Here is a 25,086-nt window from a genome sequence, read left to right as displayed (position 1 = left end):
ACTTTTTGTTCCTCTATAACTGACACAAATATCCTTGAACAAAGCAGGGGTTGGCTGCTTTGGTATTTTGGAGATTATTTGGGTTTTTGTTTTGTCTTTTCTTTTAGAGGCCAGTTAAGATACCCAGCTAACACAGTATCACCCAAGCCATACAACAGAAGGTAAAACCTGAAGCATGCTGGGAGCTGAAGCACTTTTTACCTTACGTCCCACATAGACAGGAATTCCAATAATCATAGCAGGAATAGCAATGCCAGCTATGAGAGCAATTCCTACAGGAGCTCCAACAAGTGTCCCTAGCTGCCACAGGATTTTCTTCTTACGGCTCCATGGTTTCTTTCCCCAAAATGTGCAACCTGATGGGCTAATAGAGAGAAATAAGAATGCTGTAAAGAAGCAGTAAGTAAATCAAGGTAGCTATAGACTACTGAACATTTCTCTAGTTACAAAATTATTGTCCCTAGGTACAAGTTACAGATGTAATGCATCATCAGTTATTTAATCAGACTTTTTTTTTGCCTTAAGAACATATTTTGCAATGTAACAAGAAGCATATTGCTACACACCAATCTATGGCTCACAGTAACCTGTATACTCAAAATTTCTGTATTGCCTAATACAAGGACAATATAAATGTATTAGGACATCAGTAAAAAGAGGGTGTGTTAATCCAAAATATTTGATTTGTACTAAGAACACGTTGCATGCATAAAATTTACAAAATATTTTAAAATAAAAATAATAAAACACTAATTTAAATACATATATTGAAAAGTGACTTAATTCTCTAATATGAATACTTCAACTGTAATTCTCTACTCCAAGAAAAAGAAAGCCAGACTTACAGCACTTGGGAATCTCCTTCTAAATACTTTAGAAAACAAATCACCAACCACACAGAATTTTTTTTGTTAAATGTACCTTAAATAATGTAAATCTGAGATCTCTTTCATACACAGCCAACAGAATTCACAGCCGCAGACGGCACAAGTCATGTGATTGCAGCTTCCATCGTTCATTTTTATTATATAAGCAGCACAGCGTGGGCATGGCTTTATGTCATCAGCTGTTTAAAGACAAATATTAGAATCATATCAGCTCTTTAGACAATCAAATATAATCACAATACAGACATACATTTGGGAAAACTGACTGTTATCTGAAAAACTGAAGAAGTTTTTTATAAGGTTGCTTTACAAATCTTCATTTGGCCATGACTTGATATCAAATCTGTTTTTACAAACCTTGGACTGAGCAAAACTAATGAAAACAAGGTGTAGTAAACCACATTCAAGTAATTGAATAGTTAATGCATACTCTCTGTTAAAGGATTTTCTAAGCTTAATGAAATATATATTAGAGTCTGACATTAAAAATGTATGCTAATACAGGACTGATAATAAGGTCTCTTTAAATATAATCCTCTTTTACCTTTCATGCTGTTATGAATCTTGTACTTTATTATTCAGTCTCCACTCTGTTAACATATCTTAAATCCATCTCCCCATTCACATTAATGTCTTCTTTGGTACTGCCAACCTCCTCTTGAGTCCTTTTCACAGCCCTACTTTATACTTACTAACTTCCCCCAAAAATATAGTGGAGCAGAAGAAAACTCTGGAGAATCTCCATGTTCCCAAGTCAAATGTGGAAAAATGAGGTTAAGTGATCAGCTCTGTCAAACAAGGGGTCATTGAGCAACAGTGAAACACACACACACACCCCACAGTTGTGATCTTCACTCCTGTTTAGCACCTGCACTTGAGGACAAGCTGTTTATTCACAGCAGCAGAAATACCTTGCAGCTCCCAGCACAGAATTCCAAGTTTACTGCCTCGGTGCTACTGGGTAAGACAAAGGGAAAGGAGAGCTCATACTTGATAAAGGAATACCTAAAGGGGTGCAGAACAGCAGAAAAAAGGACCTCTACCAAGCCCAGTGCACAAGGAGTCAGCAGCTGAAAGGATTCATTAGCTACTCCCACATGAGAGCACACGCACAGCCTACAGGGCAGAAAGTACAGAGCAAGTTCTTCAGCACAGGAAAGGCAGAGCTACTGCTCTTCAGGCTGAGAGAAACTGAAAGGGTAAGGAAAGGAGATGGTGTGGTAATTTATTTAGCTTATTTTCCGTTTTATTTGAAAGCTAAAGCAGGATGCTCATTTTTAGGGTAAGATGGGATACATTATTAAAATAAGCCAGTGCAAAGTACAAATTACAGACTCTTGAGTCAGGGGCTGGATGGGAGAAAAACAGCTCTAACTACAAGGTGCAAGTGGGACTCTTTATCCCAAATATCTACCTTGCTTGTTCAGGCAGAGACAAAAGCTGCCAAATAAATCAGAGCTTGGTGTAATTCAGAGCCAATTCTTATCAACAGCAAACTGGAATTTTGATGTGCTAAACACTACTCTGAATAGTTTATCTGCTTTTTTTGGGAGTTACAAACAAGCTCAGCTTTAAGAGATGTTTGCCCTCTGGTAGACAAGACAGATGAGCATTTCCTGGAAAACCAGAAATTAGTACTAACAAACATATCAAAGCTGGCATCAGAGTAATAGTCTTTTTGAAAACAGAAAATCAGTGGTTACGAGTTTTAATTTTAACAGCTGGGGAACTTCACCTACAGCGGAGAAAGCAAGTGTACTAAGTGATACAACTAAAAATGTCAATGTGCAAAAGTAGGATGCCTTGCAGCAAGTTTGATTTCCCATTTTTCAACTACAAAGAACTTTAAATGGTGACAAGCTTTTAAGACTTAAGTCAGATGTTCTGGTCACAGAGTACTTCAATGCATAACACTTAAAATTTTAATCCAAATTTGGAATTATTATGTTTCTGAAAGACAAAGTATCTAGTATCTATCTACCATGTCACTATTCCATTCTTTCCTTATCTAGGGCTAATTGTGCAAATGTCCAGACGAGATGTTTTACAGACACAGCACCCCAGTCATAAGTACCTGCTGCTCCAGACTCCTGGCTGTAACTGATAGATGAGGAACGAATGGTTCTCAGGCGCAGGCTCTGGGCTCTCTCCTGGCGAGCAGCATCGCAGGTCTGGTTGGGATGCCAGATCTGCTTGCAGTGGTAGCAGAACTCCGTCCCGCAGCCCTCGCGCCCGCACGTCAGCTTGGGGCAGCTGGCACATCCAAACGCAATCACTGCGTACCTTGAACAACAGAGAGAATTCTGTTCATGAAAACAGCTCTAGGTATAGAACAAAGCTGACTACACAGCTGTCAGGGCAGCTGGAGCAGGTACAAAGGCAGTGCACTCAGAAGCTGACTACTTCCTTCCTAAACTCCTCTTTCCACAACTCTATTGCCATTGCATTGGATTAAGATTGTACAGAAATACTAAAATCACTGCAACACTCACTCACCTTTACTCCATGCAGTATTCAAATATACTGTATTTAAAGCTGAATGCAATACTGTACGGTTTACAGTCACCAAGAAACATCACAGTTTAGAAGAGTGGGACAATAAACCCAAATAAGGTGTTTAAGCAATTAGGAAAAGTTACAGTTTCAGAAGTGTCCCAGTCACTCTGGGCATGTCTTAGACCGACCCTGTCCATTGCAGTGTAACTTACAGCTGTAACAACAACTGGTTTGACACTGCAAGACATTTTAGGATTTTACTAATTGCCTTTTATCATGAATACTACTACTTACTTTAAATAGATGTTTGTTAACTCTCTGTATTTTAAAATGTCAAAACAACGAACCAAATATTTTATAAATAGGATTTTGGTTTCTCAGTAATTAAGGCATTTAAAAATACATTTCAAATGCAAATGTAAAAATTGGCAAGAGTTTGGGCCTCAATGCCACTCTGACAATACTACAGAGCAAAAAACCTCCGAGAATGTTGAGACTTACAAAACTGTGTCACACTACTTTGTAATCAGACACTACATGAACAGTTCTATACAGTGAGAGCTGTAGTCAGTTAGGGTTAGGGTTCCTTCATTAGGCCTGCATTCCAAAGTTCACAGGGTAAAAACACAATGTGTTCACATCAACAGTAAATACAAACATATGTATATATGTTTTATAATTCATACCCATTGTAGCTTTTTCCAATAATTTTATGTAATAGCTTTCTTTTAAATATATAATACTAAGTCCACTGGTATGAACATTTAAAACAGATGTATGCTTTTATTCACATTAACAGGGTCCCTGAGTAGACTTCAACAGACTTATAAATGCAACAAGACTTAAGTTTCTGTCTGTTCAAATTAAGGTAATTTTATTTTTAAAGACTGTTTATTTTTACCCCCTGTTTATAGCAGTTGCATACGTTAACTCAAAATATTCTTTATTAGTAATGATACTTAAAAAATATTCACACTTACAAGCCTAACTTAAAATTTAGCTATTTTTATTTAAGTAGCTAGATCTGAAACTCTGCAAAGTTAATGCAAATCCTGTCCCTTCCATTATTGTTTTAAAACAGCATATTTGATGTTCCTCCCTAGGAAATCTTGCAAACAAATAGGACTTCCAACACTTACAGATGATGCAGTTACAAATGAGACACATGCTTGTCTGTTTACAAATATTTCCTGCTTTCCAAGTAGAGATTTATTTCAATAATTGCTAGATTCTTCTATATTGCTGCCAAGTTAATCAGCTTCATTTTCCCCACTTTCTGCAAACTGAAGAGATAATTGCTTTGCATGTACACAAAGAGACTCTGATCCAAACACTTCTTTCAACATACAGGGATACATTCAAGGCTTGCTAATCTTAGACCAAAAAAACCTCAAGTCTAAGACACAGAATCAAGTGCCAATTTTGTATCCTGCCACCTTTCTATCACTAATAAAGCATGGGCACATCCCTGAAAGCACTCCCTAACTGGTACTGATGAATTTGGCAAACCTTTAGAAAGTAACTTTTTAGACCAGAGAAAATCTCAGTTCCAACTGTACAGGGTTACAAGTTTAATTTTAACATTTGCATTCTTTTTAAGGGAGATGTGAAGGCCTAAAGTGCTTGTTTAGGGTGAGAGAAGGGACAATCAACCAAACTCAAAGTAATACCCAGTAAAACAAAAACCAGAGGCAGTGAGCCATTAATTGCAGGCTGCACAGTGAAAAGATGGAAGAAGAATCTGTACTTGTTTGCATGATCTGCTTTTTGCCTGATAAAGGCATGAACATTTAGGCATCGCTGCTCTCTTCTAATGATGTCAGCAATACAATCTCAGAGCAAAACCATTAAATAATTCAAACAGAAGAAAAGACAGAACTCATCTGGAATACTGATTCAGTGATGCCTGTTAAAATTACACTGGAGAACTGGTATGAAAAACAGACTATAAAGATATTGTTCTAGGAGAAGGCTCATGAGGTTTTGTACCAGTGCTCCTTCCTCAGGGAAAGACCACCTATGACAGTGTCTCCCATCAAGCCACTGCTGGTAGGTTACAGCTGGTCCAGACTTTCACAGTGCTTCAGGTAACAACATGATCAGGATGCATTTGAGCTTGCAACAGAAGCTGTGGATGAAGCAGCCCAGGAAACCCCTCAGCCCATCCAGGGCAGAGCTGCTGAGGCAGAGCCTCTCCTCCAAACTCATCTGCAGCTCTCCTATGGGAAGGATAAGAATTTCTCCACTGCGATAGAAGTAAGAGCAATACATTTGGTACTGTAGATAATTTTGTTTCAAGATCTGTTTGGTTCATGTTTTGCTGACCCTAGGACTTGTTTTTACTCAAACAGATTTGAAACAGAGAAGAAAAAGAATTATTTAGTTCTTAACCATTAACTTGTTTCCTTAGAACCCGGGAGACCAATGATATAAAAAAACTCCTATGTTTTAACAGACTGATCTAGTTTCCCTCAATTTTTTCATTTCAGGGATCGAACATTTTATAATTATTTGCTCTTTATCTGGTCCAGATTTTTGACTTAGTGTGATGCCAAACCCTGAAACAATACTACATGGGACATTTGATCAACACTGAGAAGAGCTGAAGCACTGTTGTGCACCATCCATTTTTTACTTATTTCTACAGTAATTTTTTCCTACTAAAATGCTCAATTTCACACCTATTTCCTATTTATTACAGTACTTGTTTCCAATCTTCAAGTCAACTTCAGGAAATTATGCTACCCTCTGAGGTTATTGCACCTCTCCTACTTTGGGATTAATTGCACATTTAGTAATTAGCCATTCATTTCCTTCATGAAATATTTGATCCATGCTAAAAGGTCATAACCCTAATGCATTCTGCCAGTATGGCACTTCAAAACCTGTTCAGAAAAAGAAATAAACCCCAGCTTTAACTGCATATTGTACAAGTGGATTAGCTGCCAAAGCAATTAGAAACTGTGACTACTGTTGCACCACGTAATTATTAAAGTAAATGTCTGCTGATCTGCAGTTTGTGTGCACTGAATGTCTTGCATTATCTCTGAACAGCCTTTGTTAGCAAAGGCTCTTCTGTGGAAGTCTGAGTAGTGTTTGCTTCCCTAAACCTTACACCTGTACAGTTTCTTCATCCTCCTGCTAAGCTCCACCACAACATCAAATCCCCATTATTACTTTCCACACCACTCCCACCCCACTTCTCCTTCCTACCTCCCTCTGTGTGCTTTCCCTCAGCTGGGCACATACACACTTGTCAGACAGTGCTGTGGTGGCTGCCTGAAAGCCAAATTTAAATTTTTAACCGGAGGACTCATACACAGGTACTGCTCTTGCTGGAGGCACTACTGATGGTCTGCCTGTTGTTCAAGTAGTATGTCTGCCCTTTCCCCTAAAGTACTTAGATCAACTTCTGCTCAATTCTCAATCCCTGCTGCCCAACAGATCTAAAGGTTCTGAAGGTTTCAAAACAATCAGGAGAAGGATGGGAAGAAGACAAAACATGACTGCAGGAGCCCTTGTTTGTTTAGGATGACAACCAAAAACAGTGATCCTCCTGCGAAGTACCCAAGTAGCCAACTTTATTCCACTTTAAACATAGAGTAATGAGAATTCAGTGAGAAGGCACTATCTGGGCATTAAAAGCAGAACTCATTTACCACTGTGAAGCATTTCCCTGCCACTCCAAGTATAAGGAAAAATCATGGTACCAAAAGCACAATATAAGGTTGCCCATGCAGTACAAGTTTGTTCCCTTCACACAGACATAGCAGAGTTTATCTGCCTGGCAATATACTGTATTTTTCACAGGACTCCCCTCACAGAGTATGAAGCATGCAACAAGCAGTTCTGGAGCAATGATTTAAATACTTGCTGCACATTAATGCATTGCTGTGGTCCCACATGACTGCATGGAACTTTAACTTTGCTCTGAACACCACTTTTTATTTTTACGATGGTATTATCCATAGCAATTATCATCACAGCTCTGACCACTTAAAGATACTTAGAAGTTTGTTTTTTTAAAAACAGATAAGAAAATGGATGCATAAAAACCAAAACAGGTTAAACAAACCTGACTTAGTCTACTTAATTAAATACTAAAAGAAGTATCTTAACCATAAAAATGGTATAATAGAAAATATTTTAACAGGTCTTAAATGCTTCTCCTCAGCTTGAATAACTGTTTATACCACAAAAACTCAGGGCAAAGCATGCTTCTGAATATCAAATAATACCTTCCAGTGGTTGTTTAATTTTTCAGTATCAAAATATTAAGAGTAAACTGTACTGGCTTTGTCCATATGACTTTGTTACAAGCTCATGCAACCAAAACATCTCTCAAGTGATTTTTCCTTCTGTCCTCAAACTATGCCACAGCAATGCCATCCACTTTGGACCAGATATGAAACTATCACCTTTCCAGTCCCTGCTTTTGACTTGCGCTAGCAAATTCTGTTTCTTTCAAAGTATGAAAGCAAAATTGTATTTTAAATAAGTCCTAAACGTTAAGCACCTGGTTATTAATACTGGAGTATTTAATCTACCTAACAGTCAGTCCTATCTTGCTTGTTCTCTTGCAACATTCTTCCTCTTCTTCATTCTTATTGCTCATCTGTGAGCTGATGAAACAGAACTGTCAGCCTCTGAGGTTTTAGTGTGCACTGCACATCTGGACTGCAGTAATGCCTAAAATCCTTAAGCAGTATGATAACACAATCTCTAAAAAGCAGCTTGCTGAAGAATGGCATTATGAGACACCAGCAGCACAAAAGCATGATGAGCTGCTGCTCAGTAGTATTCAGCCTACTTAGAATTCAGCATGATTTCAGAACTGTTTAAAGTATTAGAGCAAAGTTAAAACATTACGTTCCCCAGATAATAAGCAGGAACAAGCTGATTATCTTACATCAGAATCCTGCTGACAGGCAACAAGTGCTGTCTCAATCAGCCACAAGATGGAAGATATCTGAAGCAAGAGAGGCCTTTAAATTCAAAGGAAAGCTTAAATCATTTTTCACAGTTAAAAAGCCAAATTACCCACAGCGCTTTAACAAATTAAGTTAAATTACAATTCTCTTCAGTTTGAGCTTTGTATCATTTCCTTGGCAGTGCAACATCTAAATTTTTTCTGCTTGCTGCAAATAAAGGCAGGCATCTACCAATAAAAGTTGCTTGACATTGCTGAAACTCCCTCTGTGCTAAAAAAAAGGAAAACCTACTCGAGAAAGCATTTTATTTGGGAAGGTGGTTGTGGCTTGGAGAGGTTCTTATTGTTGTTTTCAATTTCATTTGTTTTGATTTCTTGTCTTTTTTCTTATTAAAGAGAATTCTACCTGCTACCTATTCATACAACAGTAACAACACCCTAAGTAAAATGAGTGACTTTTCAAAAAACATAATGCTATGAAAATTATGTATTTACACTGTGACTTTTTTGCAAATATAGGAAAAATACATACCCACAATCTGGAGCTGGGCACCACCTACAGTCAGGATCCGCAACCAGCCATCGCCTAAGCATAAACTCTTCATATTTTTCCATCAAGATGTCATCATTTAATATCAAACGAATATCATGAGGATTAAAGCGTTCTGAGCATTCTGGGCAGCTAATATTAACTCTGCTCTCCGAGATCTCAATGCGCAGGTACTGACGCAAGCAATCCACACAAGACCTATGGTGACAAGTCATTATGTCCGGGAACCTGTCCTTGGAGTGCCGCAAAAGGCACAAGGGGCACTCCATGAAGTCTCCGCTTGGTTTGCTGCTAGAGGTTGTTCCGTTATCAGAAGAGGTACACGTGGAGAAAATAGAGTTCTTGTCTGTACACATTTCTGAATGAATACTTTCAATACTTGCAATTCCATCAACACCTCCATTTAAATCCCTAGACTTGCGTTTCGTGTCTTTTTTTCTCCGAAAAAGTGAGCCCAACGAAATTCTTCTTTTCTTTGGTGCCTTTTTAACTGATGGCAAGCTCACAGAGGAAGCAGAAGACTGGAGGTCCCGATCAGAGCCCATTTGCCGATGTAAACTCATGTCTAGGTCACTCATCAGAAAGGGGTTAAAGTTCATATACAATCCTAATCATTTTTAAGGATCAAATGGAGGCAGAGGATACAGCCATATTATTATGTAATCCAGTTTGAGAGTCTTCATGCAGAAAATTCACACGTATCTGCTTCCAGCAAATCCTTCAGAAGAATTCCCTGTATTAGGAGGAGAGATAAAAAAACCAGGATTAGAACCACAACAATCACTAGTGGTTCTGAAAGGTCACAGCACTCTAGTGACTGACCTGTTATTCCTATTGCTACCTTCTTTTCCTCACCATCTGACCCAATACCTCTTCCTGTCAGCTTTTTCTAGACTTTACATCCATCTTATCTTAACAAGCCTGAAATTTCCTTCTGGTCAAGGACTATCTTTGTTACACTTAATCAGTGCAGAGAAAGGCATCTGCACTCCCCTGCTCTCCCAAGGGAAGCAGGGTGTGTGCATGTGTCTATGCATGTGTACAAATTACCAAAACCCAAGGTGACAATTAAGTAAATATGCATGTTCTTCTATAAAGCTTAGCAACAGGCTTACAGCATTGGAAACTTCTGTTTTCTCTAACTTACATTTTCTGCACATGTGATGAGGTCAAGTACAATACAATATAGTTAATTAAAAGAAAGATTCCTCAGTTTTTTGAACCATTCAGACTGACAGCAGAAATTAAATCACTGTGGCTAAACAACTCAAGATATTCTCAAAATCTGAGGGTTCTCAGAGAAGTATGCATATTTATAGCATAAGGCATCTGAATATTTCAGGGAGCAGAGCTGCAGAGTGACAGCCAACACTGCTTGATTATATAGAAGCTGAAGGGCACGGAAAAGACTACAGTTAAGGTGACAACATTTGAATTTTTTATCAGATGTATTTCTATAAGGAAAAAAAAAAGCCCCCAAACCAGATTCCCATCACACACCAAGCTTCAGTTATTACCTATGTATAAGATGACACCATGGATTTCCTTCTGTTCTCTGATACCTAAGTGACTGCACAGTGAGAAGAGAGAGAAAGAAGGAACTGTCCTATTTTCCTCTGACAGAGTAAAGCAGCAGATCATCTCCAACCAAAACCACTAAGTTCTCCCCAAACATGCAACTATTCCCACTTCTTGGAAGCTTGACTGTACAAGAGGAATTTTTTAAACTTCTGGTGAACTGCATCAGTAACAGAAGAATGAGAAGACATTTGCACCAGTGTTGCAAATGTACGTGCAAAGCTACTGCCCTGCAAAACTACTGCCATCCTTTCTTTCCTCAGTGTTTCCCAACCCACCAGAAAGGTGCAAATGGATTTCTATGACCTTACCAAAAGATAAAATCAGAAACTGGATACTAAAACTAAGTCCAAAGGTAGGAACAAAGGAATGTAGAGATGAATGCCTGTGTTTATAAGAGCTAAGCAGTCTGCACAGCCCTTAGAGACCGGCACAAATCCAAACACGTGCTGCAGCCTCCGGAAGGGATCGCTGAGCTGCTTGGGTCAAGACTGGGGAAGTTTCAGGGGACGGCTCAGCAGCAGCGGAAACAGGAATCCCTCTCCAAAGAGGAAACACAGAAATAGCCCCCAGGCTGTCCCTCTCAGCAGAGCCGCTGCCGGGCCCTCTGCACACAGGCGGCTGCTGGGTCTGTACCAGCCGGGAGCCACCACTCAGCATGCACTACCAGCCGTATGGCAGGACTCTGCACGGACACCACCTGCCTCAAGGGTGAACACTAAAGAGAAAAAAAGAGAAAAAACCCAACTCCCCACAAAAACCCCTACCAAAAAAAATATGTACTTCTCCTGGTTTTGATAAAAAGAGGTCTTACATTCTGAGCACCTAGAGTTTTTTTAGAATTAAAAAGCCACCATATTCTATTTTTCAAATGCTGAATTATTACTGCTTTCGTCTTTCTTCTTTTTTTCCTAATAAAGGAAAATCTTGCTGAGAACATATTAAAAAAATCTTAGCTTACTCTGAGTCTAAAAGAGTATAAATACTTCAAGAACATAACATACTCTTCCTTCCCTCCTAAGGGAACGTTTTTAGTCAAAAAAAGCCATCTTGGATGCTTTACCTGTTCCTGTTCCCAAAACAAATTTAATAATTTTGCAGCCGCTGTTTCTCATTAAATGAACTAAAACATTCCCTGATCTAAAAAATAAAAAAATGTGAAACTGAAAAAAAACTACTCCATAATTTTCACAGAAGATGTCCTTCTCTACAGGATCTTGGTATTATGTTATATCATAGACAGACACAACTGGTAGACCATGTCTGAAATGTACTACAGATACAGTCCATTGCTGACAATTAAATTTGTATGTTCAGAAGTGCAAGAATAACCTTAAAATCATTTTTATAACTGGATAATTACTAACATTGGTATGTTCACACAGACACTACGAGGGCAGCGGAAAGTGCCAACCTCCTAAATCAGGAGAGTTCATGAACAAAATGAACAGCAAGCAAAGCATTAATTTCAGGCAAAAAGTCTGTTGTTGTTTGTTTTTTTGGAGAGGTTGTGGTTTTGTTTGTTTTTTAAAATAAAACAGAAAAAGGTAGGAAGTAAACACAGTAACACAGCCAAGTGTATGACTACAAACCTTCCCCTCCTCCCTTTCTCTGGAGAGGAAAGAATGTGTTATTACAGCATTTCTGCCAGTTCCAACAGATGTACAAAATCAAGAAATAGCAGTTCTGGTGATGAACCAGTTGTACTTTTTTTCTTTTTAAATAAACAAAGATTCTCCCATGATGTTAAAAAAAGAGACCAGTACATCTCATAGTTGTCTCTGCATAATGGGATCTGATAGGCAGTCTCTCTAAAAGAGCAGATTGCTCTTCTAAGGAAAATAGTTAAACTTTGACTGGACTTTTGAAAAGAAAAGTTGCCAGTTATTTCAGACAATCTTCAATTATGCTCTTTAGATTTAAATGCACAGAACTAGTTTCAAAAGCCAAGCTCTTCCTTATATAGTAATTTTGGACTGACATTCTAGTGACGTTCAAAGATGACTTTGCTGAAGTGAAAAGATTCAGCAGATGATTTATTAGAGGAAAAAATGAAGACAAATGTTACAATGCTAATAATGATCAGAGCTGCACAAAACCATAAAAGCTTTACTAGCGCAATCTGGAGCACTGGCCAGTTCTCATGTTGCCCAACCCAACACAGCATCTGCATGTTTCTGCTGACAAAATAAGTAAAAAATACTTGATTTTGTACAGCCAGAGAACACAATGCCCACATTATTCCAGTAACAACGAGTTCACATGAAGGGGATACGCTGTGTGCAAACTGAAGCTCCGAAATCCAACTACTTGAAATGAGCTGAGACCCACAAACTATGGTAGTAATAAACAATCTGATTTTGAGGCAACACACATTGCAAGTTTTGCATTACTCTCACTGACCAGTATGAACTCTGTCAACAAACAGAAGAAACTAACATGGGCAACAGCAAATGGACAGAAAAAAGAGAGTGCAAATCCTAAAACTTTAAAGCTCACCACTGTTTTCAATATTTCCTCAAAAGCACTTACTGACTACAGAAAAACCGTATTTCTGGCTCCCCGCCATGCCCAAAGTCCTACCACAAATCCGAATTCCAGCCGTGCTTTGCATTCTGTTCGTGCCACAGCCTTACCACACAACAGCAGTTGCCACAGCACAAACACACCTTGTCATCTGAAGATGCATAAAGGACATTTAGAGTTGCAACTACCTGAAACTCAGTATTAAACTGGTATCTGTTCCTTCTGCAACCCTGCCTAAACTATTTGCTAGGGAAACCTAATAAGCATCCAGCTAAATGCCTTCAATAGTTCTTTTTGACCATGCTCCTTTAAGTAAATGCTATTGGTGACCTTATAATGGAGGCAGAGGGAAAGGAATGGGGAATAATCTTGCCAAGGGAGAAGATTTCAACTGAAGAGATGACTGGGGTGATGAGTATCTTCTCATATGGCTCTCCATGGCACAATCTTTGCTTTTCTCACCAATTTCAAAACACTTTGGAAATGCCCTAAGTGCAGCTGAGAATAACTCTGCTGATTTTGCAAGAAAAGAGTGACAGACGCCTACCCCCATAAGCCCAGCTGCTGGGGGAAGATCAGTTCCCTCATGCTGCTAACTGTCCTCCAAACACACCAGAGCACAAGCTCAGCTTGCTGCCTACTCTTCCATTACGTGCCCAATCTGGGGCAAAAAGTCTGCCATCAGGGCAAACAGCTTCACACGTTTGTGAAACAAAGGCAGGCTTAAACATCAGCTAGGAAAACAGAGAAGCCACCATAAACATAGATATAACTACAGCCTTCCTAAACACCTTAAATATTCCCTCATGTAATTGATGCTTAAATAGTACATCTAGACTTCTGTTCCAAACAAACTCTCTTTATCTTAGGCATTTGCTCCTCCAACTCTGTTAGCATACTGAAAGCTACTTCTTGATTAAACTGACTCCTAATGGCTTCCTTTCTGACATCTACAATTCCCAACATCGGTGCTCTCTAGCTGCTTTCTGAAAAGGACTGATCCAGCTTAAAGACAGATGTAAAACAAAAAAACAAACAAACCTTCAGAGCTTGAATTTCAACCACCATCACAGAGAATTTCTGCTTTCCTCTTCCATAAGCATCTCCTACCAATCACATAGAATTCTAAAATTTCTAAGCTGCAATGTTAACATAGAGACATCAGCAATCATCTAAAAGAGGTATCAAAAAACAAGTTTTCCTTTTCATTTAATCCATTGTCTAAGAACTATAAACACAGAGGAATAAAATTTAAAACAAAAATATGGAAGAGCTGAAGCTACTCAATTAAATACCAACACACAGGATTTTAAAACGGCAAACAAGTACCTGATTTCAATGGCCATCCTTTAAATGTCAGCTCATTCCACAGCAGTGTTTAAACTGGGGAGAAAATACCAACACTTTTGCCTGAAGATTTCTAAAAGAGTGTATCCCTACTCACTTTACACATGCCTCAGGCTCAAGTATACATCTGGCATTACTGAGTTAAAGGAGTGATGAACAGCCTGGAAAAGTTTAACATCTTAGACAAGGTTAAATTTTGACATCTATGTGCTTCTGCAACACTGTCCCATGAAAAACATCTCACCATAGTCATGTCAATGCACATGGTGTCAGGGCATGTTAGGACTGTTACTTTTATTACAGATTATTTAGTACAAGCAGAACCAACACTTTGCAACTTGGAAGAAAACAGATGGAAATTATGTTGAAACAACAAAGGTTCTGGCAGAACCTTTATATGCACTAAGATGAAAAATCCTTTAATGGTAACACAATGCAGCACACTGTATTAGGCAAATGCATATTGTGCAGGTGGCATGCTTTACTGCAACAATTAGCAGAATAGCTTTATGACTCCTTCAGTATATTTCCCTTCATATTCTAAGATCAAGAATAGCAACATTTTCCATGTGGAGTTTCAAAGACTGTAAAGACACTTCAACTTAATTTGTGTGGCATTTTTGATTGTCTTCTGACTTTGATTTCTAATAAAAGGTGAAAGAAAGGCTTGATAATATTTGGACTAAATTGAACAGTTAATTCTTCAAAAGAAAGTTAACAAATTTGTATCAGAAGATTTCTCAAGCTTTTAACACAAACTCAAACATACAGATACTTATTAAACATTTGCAGTGATTTGTTACAGTATGACATACAGGATGCAAAAACAGTCGTCAAAGCCTCTTAAATAATTCATTTAAATCAAACTGAACTGTGTAAAACTACTTTAAATACATGCTCATGTAAATTTTACTTCATTATTACTTTACTCCTTCAAAAAAGAGCGCCAATGTGGTAATTTACATGTTATGGAAGTCTTATCATTCAGACACTTTCAGAAGAAGGTATCTTTTACTTTTTATCCTGCTTTGTTCTAAGAGCTATGTACATGAATGCTTTTCTTATAGCATGAAGAATATTTATTACAAAAGTTACTGGAGCTGCTCCTACTAGTAGTAAATCCTTTCCAGAGTGAAAATCCCATGATCATTTAGTTAATTACATCTCATTTCTTTATGCTTACAATGGATAGCTGCTTACAATGGATAGCTGCAGAGGCCATTATTCCAAAAACACAATTCCCAAATCCACAACTAACTCAAGTTTTTCAAAACCTTTAGAAATTTGCCATGCCAGGACTTAAACTTCACATATCATCTTTAAAGGACAGAAAACCAGCTGCAGTGTCATAATATCACTTATTTAACTTCTGTAAATCCAAAAGACTGGGAGCAGAGTTCCCAGCAAGTACCATAGCAAGCACTCACTCACTAATCTGGAGCTCACAGGGGGCTCAGTGAAGGTGCTGACACGATCTGGGACATGCCCACATCAGCATGGTAAGCAGAATAGGGTAGGGCCCTTACCCCTAACTTGAGAAGAAGTCAAACCCTCTGGAATAAGCCAGCTTGGCACATGCAGACCATTAGACAAGTGCCAAGTGAGGTACAAGGAGTCTTTCAGGAGCAACAGGAGTTGCTTTAACATATGGAAGTTGCTACAATGCAGTCAGTTATTTTAGAGAAAGTCTTCTAATAATCAGTCTCACCTGACTTCTTATGGGGAGATTTAGGTTAGATGTTAGGAAGAAATTCTTTCCTCAGAGCATAGTGAGGCACTGGCACGGGTTGCCCAGAGAAGCTGTGGATGCCCCACAACCTGTTCTAGGCCAGGTTGGACAGAACCCTGATCAGCCTCATCTAGCGGGTGCTGTCCCTGCCCATGCAGGGCAGAGGTGCTGGAACTAGATTATTTTAACGCCTCTTTCAGCCCACATAATTCCTCAATTCAATGTTATTAAAAACCCCTGATATTCGTGGATACTATTATACAAAATTAAGAGAAAAGCATTTGTGAGGCAGAGATTAAATTATCTCTACTGCACTGTTACCATGTCTCAGTTTGTTCTGACTGCACTTTATTTTTCCTTAAGGTCCTGTGTCAATTATCTGGAAATTCTATTTTCCCTTACAGAACAAAGCAATATTGTTTGTAAAACAATGACACAAACAGACTGACTATGAACCCACTCGGGCTCAAGGACTGAGAGAGTCAGACTGACCGGGCATGAAAATCAAAAGATTGACAGTATTTAAAATACAGAGAAGCCTACAGAACTGTCAAAAGTGAACTGATATACAATGTTCTGTTTTAAAATTCACAATGGTATGTAGCACATGACAAACTAACCCTGACAGCTAGAAAAATCTTCAACAGCTTATTAAAAAAAAAAAAAAAAAGTTATGCTTCTTCCTTAGAAATTTATGAGCAATACATCCTGTATCATGTGTCCATGACAGCTGCTATTAGGAAAGGAAATCTCGCAAGCTGCTCAGCTCATTCTGAAAGTCTCTGAACAAATGATTGGCAAAGCTGTTCCTCTTGCAGATAATGCCTGTAAAGAAGAGAGTACACCCAAAGTGCCTCCCTCGGTCTGGTGGCAAAAGGGAAAGAATTCCTTAAATTCTAAAAACATTAATTTTCCAAGTCAGCAGCATTAAATCTGGGTATGTTGTGTGCAGTGGTCAACCAAAGCTAAGAACTCAGTGGAGAGATGCTTTCTATTTGTGTATCTGCAGGCCTGTGTCTGTTGCCAGTAAGACTATTTGCAATTTTCCCTTATCTAACTCAGCAGAGCAATCTTAGTTCAACCACGCATTCGCTTGCGTGTCAAAAGCTTCTCTTGTGCACTGTGGTGCCTTCTGCAAACAAATGTACACCAAACTCGGCCAAGAGGAAACCAAAGGCTTGGAAACACTGAAGGGAAAAAAACACAACAAAACCAAGAAGGAAGCAAAACAAAAATCACCAAATGTTTAACTACTTTAATCCTTTAATCATTAGAGTCCTCACACTATGCTTTTCTTGCAAAAGTAACTGAATGTGTTCTCTCAGCGCAATGATGGGCATGTATGTTCACTTCTGAATGTTGTGGAGATATTTATATATCTATATATAGATACAGATACATAGAAATAAGTATTGTTCTAAAATATTTTACTAGCTAGTGGTCTGAAAAGTAGAACACTAAGGGATTTAAAAACTGCACAAGCTGCGTCTACTATGTGCCAAAAAAAGAGGTTTAATCTATCTGTATTAATACTTTCATTCCTGCAGTTGCTTTTTATTCTACGCTATACATTGCAAAATAATTAAAGACATACACCAGTGAAATAACAAAAGACAGTTTTTGTTTCCTGCAGTGTCACCATCCCTGCAAGTGGAAAACATTGCAACACTCTTGAATGCTGAGATCATTCCTACAGAAAATGTTCCAAAATGAAAATAACCAATACCAACAGATTTCCAGAATAAGCAGATTTAATTTCAGGCCGGTAATTTTGCCTGGTCAAACAGTTATGGCTACATACTGAATTCTGACAAGCTTTTGTTTTCAAGCAGGCTTACAAGTTTGCCCCACTACAAAAACAAATGAAATAAAGCATAGCAAGAAATGAGATGGGACAAATATTGCAGTAGAGGGATCTGGAACCATGAACAGGAGTACCGCAGAGAGCACACAAACAGAATTTGAACAGCATACCAGAGACAGCAGCTTGAGGGGATATATAAGAGGTTACAGATTGCAGCTCCTGGCTCCTAATGATTTTTAAATTCAGCAAGAGCCAGAGTTTCTGTCCTGCACTGAGGGAAGATATTATTGACTGTCTGACTGGCAGCATCTCCCCGCTCTGTTTTATCTCTGGCATAATCAACCTCTATTTTGGAGGCAAGGGAGACAAAGAAAAAATATAGAAAAACAATTCACAAACATCAATATCCTCCTCCCCCCCCAATCTTGAAATAGCTTTGCCTCCAACTAAGAAATCCTGGGAGCTATTAATGGATTACTTGATTAAACATTTGGTGCTATTTTACCATTTAACCCCCCCCCGCATATATACAGATATACTTTGCATAAAACTTTTAAAGTAAACTAATTAAAAGGGATTTAGAATTGCTAAAAAGTTAGTAAGAGTTTTGAATTCTTCCAGGTTAGGCTGTCCAGGTAAGACATCAGGTTAGACTGACTAACAAGACCTTACCACGGGGATAAGAACTTGGTCAGTTTCTGAAGTCACAGTGACAACTCACAGTAACTTACTTTGCCAGTATCTCAGCCCTTGAGAACTGAGCAACTGCCCTGTTTTGGTCTTCTTGGCTATCTCGTTACAGAGAATTAATACTTTTGGTAAATATAATTAAATAGAAAACTTTCAGAAAAGCTTGGATGACTGAGTGAATAATCCATGCCTGTCTATTCTAGCAGCAGCAAGTCAGGGATACAGACAGAAACTATGACAGAGTTTTCTGAACTCTGTTATGGCTAATGCCACAACTTGTGAAACTGCCCTCAGGTCAGGTACAAAGTTGCACCAGCCTAACCAACAGCTCCTGTTCACTCAAGATGTGAGATTAGGTCAAAACCTAGCAAAACACATTCAAATTCTCCTGCAGCCTGACTTATTAATTTATTCTGCCAAGTATATTAACTGAAAAATCCTGCATGGATATACTTCAAATCACCATGTCAGTTTTTTGCAATAATAGTTCTAAATTAACTGCTGCAACATCAAATACAGCCCAAGATTAACAAAAAAAAAAAAAAAAAAAAAGGGAAAGAAAGAACAACTGAGAGAAAAGAGACAAAAACAAAGACAGGGAAAGGTCTAGCCAGGGAAACAAAAACACTCCATCCTGCCAGAAACACTGCCTGTAGCTTCCAGACAGGAAACTCGCTGCCTCCAGAAAAACCATTGGCGTCAGGAAATGGCAGAAGTACCATGAAACTTATCTCACAGCTGAACTTAATGTAAAATGAAGGGAGAACATTATAAAAGGAAGGCAAAGACAACGGACTAGCCACAGATCTTTGCTTATGACTACACTAGGTGAAAATTTGAATCTTACTGATGTGTCTTTGGAAAAAAAAAATTAATGGAAAAGATTATTCTAGTCCAGCTGAAAATAAATAAATAAAAACCACCAGGTTGAAAAGACAGAGCCCATTCAGCGCAGGAGAAGGGGAATGATCCAGCAGCATTTACAGGCAGACTCCACTAGCACTGTAAATAGTGTAAACACTACTTTGAAAGCACAAAGCAAGAAAGAGCTGAATGCCAGTAATTTAAAGTACATCTGATGCTGTACCTATGCTGGAAATACAATACATGCCAATAGGAGGAGTTATTCTGCCAGCACAATTATCCCACCTACAGCAACATCACACTATGCCAGAAGATATGCTCTGTCAGCACACAGCAGGATTTAGCCAGGTTGATGAGAGTTTTTCCAAATATTTTTCACTGACATCAACACAGACTGAGGAGTAAGCAGAGTTTCTCTATGCAAAACAACTGCTGCATAAAATGGGTAGAAAAGTCATCACAAACACACCCACTCATGGCTTTAAAGACTGAATCTTGTGAAACTTTCTTAGGCGTTATTGCCTTAATGGTGTCCAAGCATGAATCAACACAGGGGAGTTTGTGAATCCCCTGCACACCACTGCATTAGCCTTGTGTCAGGTGACACACTGGCTCACAAAGTGCTGACAAGACCCTGACTGTGCTGCCACATTCAGGATGGTCAGAAAGCTTCACACCAAATTTTAAAAAATAAATACTCAGAGTTTTCCTGCTATGTTTCACACATTTAGCAACAGAATACAACGTCAAAAAAGACCTGCAGAAGACCTACAGTGATGTTCCTCTGCCAACTGAGGATGCTACAGCAGTTTTTTGTGCTCAGTGACAAATGAGTGTGTGTCAAGAGCTGCACTATTCTACTTGCTCTGTTACTTGTTAATTAGTGAATTACACCTCCACTGCCAGGCCTCACAACACAGTGAGTATTTCTGAAATACAACTCCCTTGCCCTCATGCTTTTGAAAAGCAAAGCTTTTTCCTTTCCACTCACCCGCTCGCATTCTCACATTCAAACTCACGTACTTTTTCTGTGTTGAATGTTACTTTTTTCCTTCAAAAGCATCATCTTAAACAGCTCTTTCCACATAATTATAGAAACATCATTAGCTGGGCCCCTTCATGCAACAGACTGTGACACATTACCTATTTCCAGCAGTTACAGGCAGAAAATATGAAGCAAGCATAATGCAATTCATAGAAAAGCTACTGTGCTTATTTTGTCCATTATTTAGAACAGCTAAACACTTCCTAATTATAGCCTCCAAACAAACCTGTTTTATTTCAGGTTCTGAGGTAAAACCATGCTTTGTGGTTTTTAATAGTAACACTGGTAATATGCCTTCAACTGTACCCTTTTTAGTAGATGTCTAAAAAAACCCAACACCTTAAGTCAGATTTAAAAGCTTCCTAGACCACAGAAACATCAGATTTGGTAAACTGAATTAGTACAGAAGATGCTGCCTCTAACCATGAGTACCTGTTAGCCTAAACCTGAGATCCAGTCCTCAAGTGCTGAGATTTCTTCCTTTAAAAAGCAGCACAAACAATTTGCAAACACAAAAGCTTCTTGTTTATTTTTAAATTCAGCTGCAACCCTACAGCTTGACTCTGAATCCTGTCACAGTGGCATCCACTGCTCCATTCTGTTCTGATGGCCTTAAATATAGCTTTCCTGAGCTGTCTGCAGCCAGATAAATTTTAGATGAAACAAGTACCTTAAACTGAATATAACACAAAGGCTTTCATATTTATTTTCAGGTCATAGATATTTGTTTAGTCAACAATAACAAAAGTCAAATCTCTGCTCATCTTAAATCTAAAATGCCAGTTTCTCTGGTGGCTCTTAAATTCACAGTGTCTTTGAGTCCTTGTTTTCTTTCTACTTGCAAGTTAACCATTAAGAATTTCAAACTGTCGTAGCTGATTACTGATTTAATTTATTTTTGCTTATCTAAACCTAGTGTTAACATTGGGGGGGGGGGGGAGGGAAATCCTTGAGCAATATATTTAGTTTGCCTCTAAAGAATATCTTCACTTGAAACACCAGCAAAGAACTCTTACTGTAATTGCAGTTCAAAGAGCTAAAAGCAATATCCTTCCAGCCAATAGTGTCAGGCACAAATATTTACAGAATATTCTGAAATGCCTGTAATAAACAAATGGTGTAAACATAGTTTATCAAGTACATTTTCTACCCACAAAGGCCACGGAGGGAGTAGCAGGCCCCAAGGACGGTTCGCAGTGCCACCCCAAGCAGTGTTTCCATCCCAGCCCGCCTCGGTGCCGGCTTGCCTGACGTCAGAGCTCCCTGGCCAGCAGCCGCTTTAGAAACAGTTACATCCATTCTCCCTTGTGCTGCAGAACTCCGAGCTCGCGCTCATGCTTCGCAACAGAATGCAAAAGAGCAGCAAGAGAGGGAGGACAAATTCAGTTTTTCAGCCCGAGCTGTATCTGGCACGGTCTGTCCATGTGACCGGCTCGCTGTGCAGGCTTCAGGTAAATTCTGTGAGCCGAGCAGAGGCAGGAGGGGAACAAAGCCGTGCAGCGGGAGCCGAAGGCCGCGCGGCCGCAGAGCCCAGAGCCGGCGGGGCAGGGGCGCGGCCCCGAAGGCAGCAGCGGCCCCCGGCCGGGCACACCTTGTCCTTCGGGCCACCCCGCCTGGCCCGGACCAAACGAGGGCAGACGGCAGCGCATCTGCCTTCCTCTCCACCTTCCAAAAACAAACCAGATGCCTCAAGTAAGAAATATTTGAATTATTCTAGAAGCAGAAAGCAGAGCCAAAGCTAACAGTTTGTACACTCTGCGGATTGCTGAAGACTAAGTGATTGCTGAAATTGCCTGCAGACACTGGTCCGTGGTGGTGGCAGAATACCTCACACTGGTTGCCTGGGGAGTGAACAATAATACTAAAAAGATATTTAAAATAACTCAGAGGTCCCCCCTATTGTTTTGTTGCCTTTTTTTTTTTTTACAGTGACCAGGGCTCCCCTTTGCACCAATCCAACACCAGTAACATTCTCACTCTTCACTCAGAAATGCAGCATTCACTCTCAGCAAGCTACACAAAACCACCACCACCACAAGTGTGATGGCTCATGTCACAGATCCTCACACTCGAGTCTGTAAGCAAAATGACCTTGCAACCATCTTCATGCCTTACTCTCAGCTACCCCATATAAAAAGCTCCTCACTTCAGTCAGAGCTTCTACCTGACATCCAGCAGGTGCTAGATGAAACAGAAGAACCCTCACTGAGGACCGCAATCTGAAACAGATTAATAATATGGATTTTATAAACCTGCATTGAACTCTCAAAGATAATGACACTTAGCTTCCACGGCTCCTGACATGAGTCTGTTTGTTAATGGAAATCATCTTGGGAAGCAAACTGAGCGTCTGACAGAGACACCAGACAAACTAGAGAACATGTTGACATTTAAACAAAAACCAAACACAAAGAGCTTTGAGTTTCATATTCACAAAGGGTTACATCTGCCTCTAGAAAACCTGGTGACACTACCAACCATTACTGAGTTAACTGTAGCTTACTATCCCGTTCCAACTCAGTGCACTGTGATCAGGACAAACCTGTACTTGTATTTGCTATCTTACAGCAAGACTAGATCAATACAAAATACCTGGACATGATACCAGCTGCTCTTTAGAAAATCTGGGTATCAAATCTGGATATCACAGCTTTCTTCCCCTCAGCTGTAAGGATTACTACACAGGTGTAACTCCTAAGCTCTAGTCTGAACCCAGACCTTTCTTTTGGCCATTGAAACAAATTTTAAAATGTGGTATGTTTTCTCAGGGTGGGTGGAGAGGAAGAAACAGCAAGAATAAACAAACTCTGAAAGTATTTAGGATTTCAGAATAGAATGTTTCGACCAGCTCCATTCTTCAGGCAGCACAGAAGTGCCTACAGCAAATGTGAAACACATCTGTGCAAGAGGGGGTTTTTTTCTGCAAGTCTGCTTTATAATGCAGGGTGAAACTTCAACTGAGCAAATAAATATTCTCGATGATTGTTTCATATTCAGTCTGAAATGTACTCTCTAGCCTTGTTACATTGCAGTATGTGTGTGGTTTCCTTGCTAAAGCTAGCAGGAGACAAAAATGAATCATACTGTGCACCAGTGCCAGAACAGAGAATAAAACAAGCGCAATCACTGTTACTGAGGAACCAAAGTCCCCTACAAAAATGTTGGTTGCACATCTGTTTGCATTGTAGGATTAACTTTTTCAGTGTCTCCACCTGAGAAATAAGGCATATAAAATGTCAAAAGAGTTCTAGTGGTCTACAAGTGAGACATTTAAATCAGATGATTTTAACTTAAGTAAGTTGATAAAACAGGACCTTTAATGATTTAATAGTTATTTAAAAGCTTCAGGTCTATGAGTGAAGTAGATAACAAATTCTATTCTGAAAAAAATGCAGTTTCTTTACCATTTCTGGTATACTGTGTTTTCAGTAAGGGGAGCTTATTCTATTTCCTAAACAATTACTCAAGATTGCACTAAAAAAAAAAAGCTGTAACAGAAAAGTTATTCAGTTATTCAGAAATTAATTCTGAAGTTCTTTTAGCTGTTCCGTCATTCACTTCTTTCATGCTCACATCTTTTATGATTATGAACAATTCACTTTCTGTCCTTATTTCTGACCTTTCTGATTTGCAATCCTACTAATCCTCAAATAATTCCAGGGACAGAAAATTATCAAATACTGTATGAAAGAACATAAATGATTCCTCACTCTCTTCAAGTTGTGTGCAACTACAGAAGTACTCTGCTGCAGTTTTAGCCAGTATTATTAAAGATCCCTCCTCTGCAGAGCAAATCTGTTGTCACCTTGCAGTTATCACAGTGGTACAACTGTGAGAGTGGTGTGATGGAACCTAAGGAAGCTGAAAGGTCAGGGCATATTAAAAAGGATTCAAACATCAGTACAGGTAGAGATTATGAATGATAAATGCAAATTAACTAGAAGAACAATATGCCAGGTCAACTTACATGGCACAACACTGTGCCCGAACAGGGATTGTTACAACTCACAAGACTTATATTATTTACTTATACTAGCAAGCCTTAACCTAAAATTAAATGTATGCTGAGAGCAGCCTTTTTAAATACCTTCTGGTCAGGCTGATTGTTCCTTTCTGGGAAGATAACAGCTACACTAAAACACACCATTTAGTTTAAATTTCGGTTTTGATATAACTGTGGTAGTTTGTATCTGCCCACACTTCCCCATTAGAGAAGTTCCAGCACCTTCAGCTGCATTTGCAGCTTTTCAATGGAAGAGCAAAGCACTACTAAAACTTCACAGGTTTCCCTGTCTTGGTCCCTCTCTCCTTACTCTCCAAATGTCCAGTAACATAGTTGTCTCTGAAGCCCAATCCTACAAGACTGTTCTGCTGAGACAGAAGGGGAGAGAAGAAAAATGAGAAAGAGAAAAGAAATATGAAATGTGTGGAGTGAAAGTCAACCTACTATAGAAAGCAGAATTCTATACAATTGACACATAGATGCAGTATTGCTTGTTCACTAATCTGGCCTCACCTCAAATTACTGAAAGAAGGGAAAGAGGAGGAGGATGTAACACAAATTGTTCTCAGGGCAGTAAAAGAAAACCCACAAGGGTCCAGAAACTGCTCTCTCCTTATCAAGTACTTAATGGTGTAGA

At 39.0% G+C, this 25,086-nt stretch overlaps 1 protein-coding gene across 3 annotated transcripts in view; it reads right to left on the bottom strand.

The window, feature by feature from the left end:
- The window catches only part of RNF19A (ring finger protein 19A, RBR E3 ubiquitin protein ligase), a 57,288-nt gene that overhangs the window by 11,688 nt on the left and 20,514 nt on the right, over positions 1-25,086 (bottom strand). For all 3 annotated transcript variants that reach the window (XM_064706418.1, XM_064706420.1, XM_064706419.1), the window contains exons 3-6: positions 8,846-9,596; positions 2,962-3,170; positions 922-1,066; positions 202-364 (exon numbers count right to left, since the gene is read on the bottom strand). In XM_064706418.1, coding sequence (XP_064562488.1) covers positions 202-364; positions 922-1,066; positions 2,962-3,170; positions 8,846-9,462 — 1,134 coding nt within the window. In that variant the 5' untranslated portion in view covers positions 9,463-9,596. The remainder of the gene's footprint in view (positions 1-201; positions 365-921; positions 1,067-2,961; positions 3,171-8,845; positions 9,597-25,086) is intronic.

The sequence above is a fragment of the Zonotrichia leucophrys genome, chromosome 2, assembly GCF_028769735.1.
Source record: "Zonotrichia leucophrys gambelii isolate GWCS_2022_RI chromosome 2, RI_Zleu_2.0, whole genome shotgun sequence".
Lineage (NCBI taxonomy): Eukaryota > Metazoa > Chordata > Aves > Passeriformes > Passerellidae > Zonotrichia > Zonotrichia leucophrys.
Note: the sequence above shows the minus strand (reverse complement) of the source record. Positions and strands in the feature narration are given on the sequence as shown.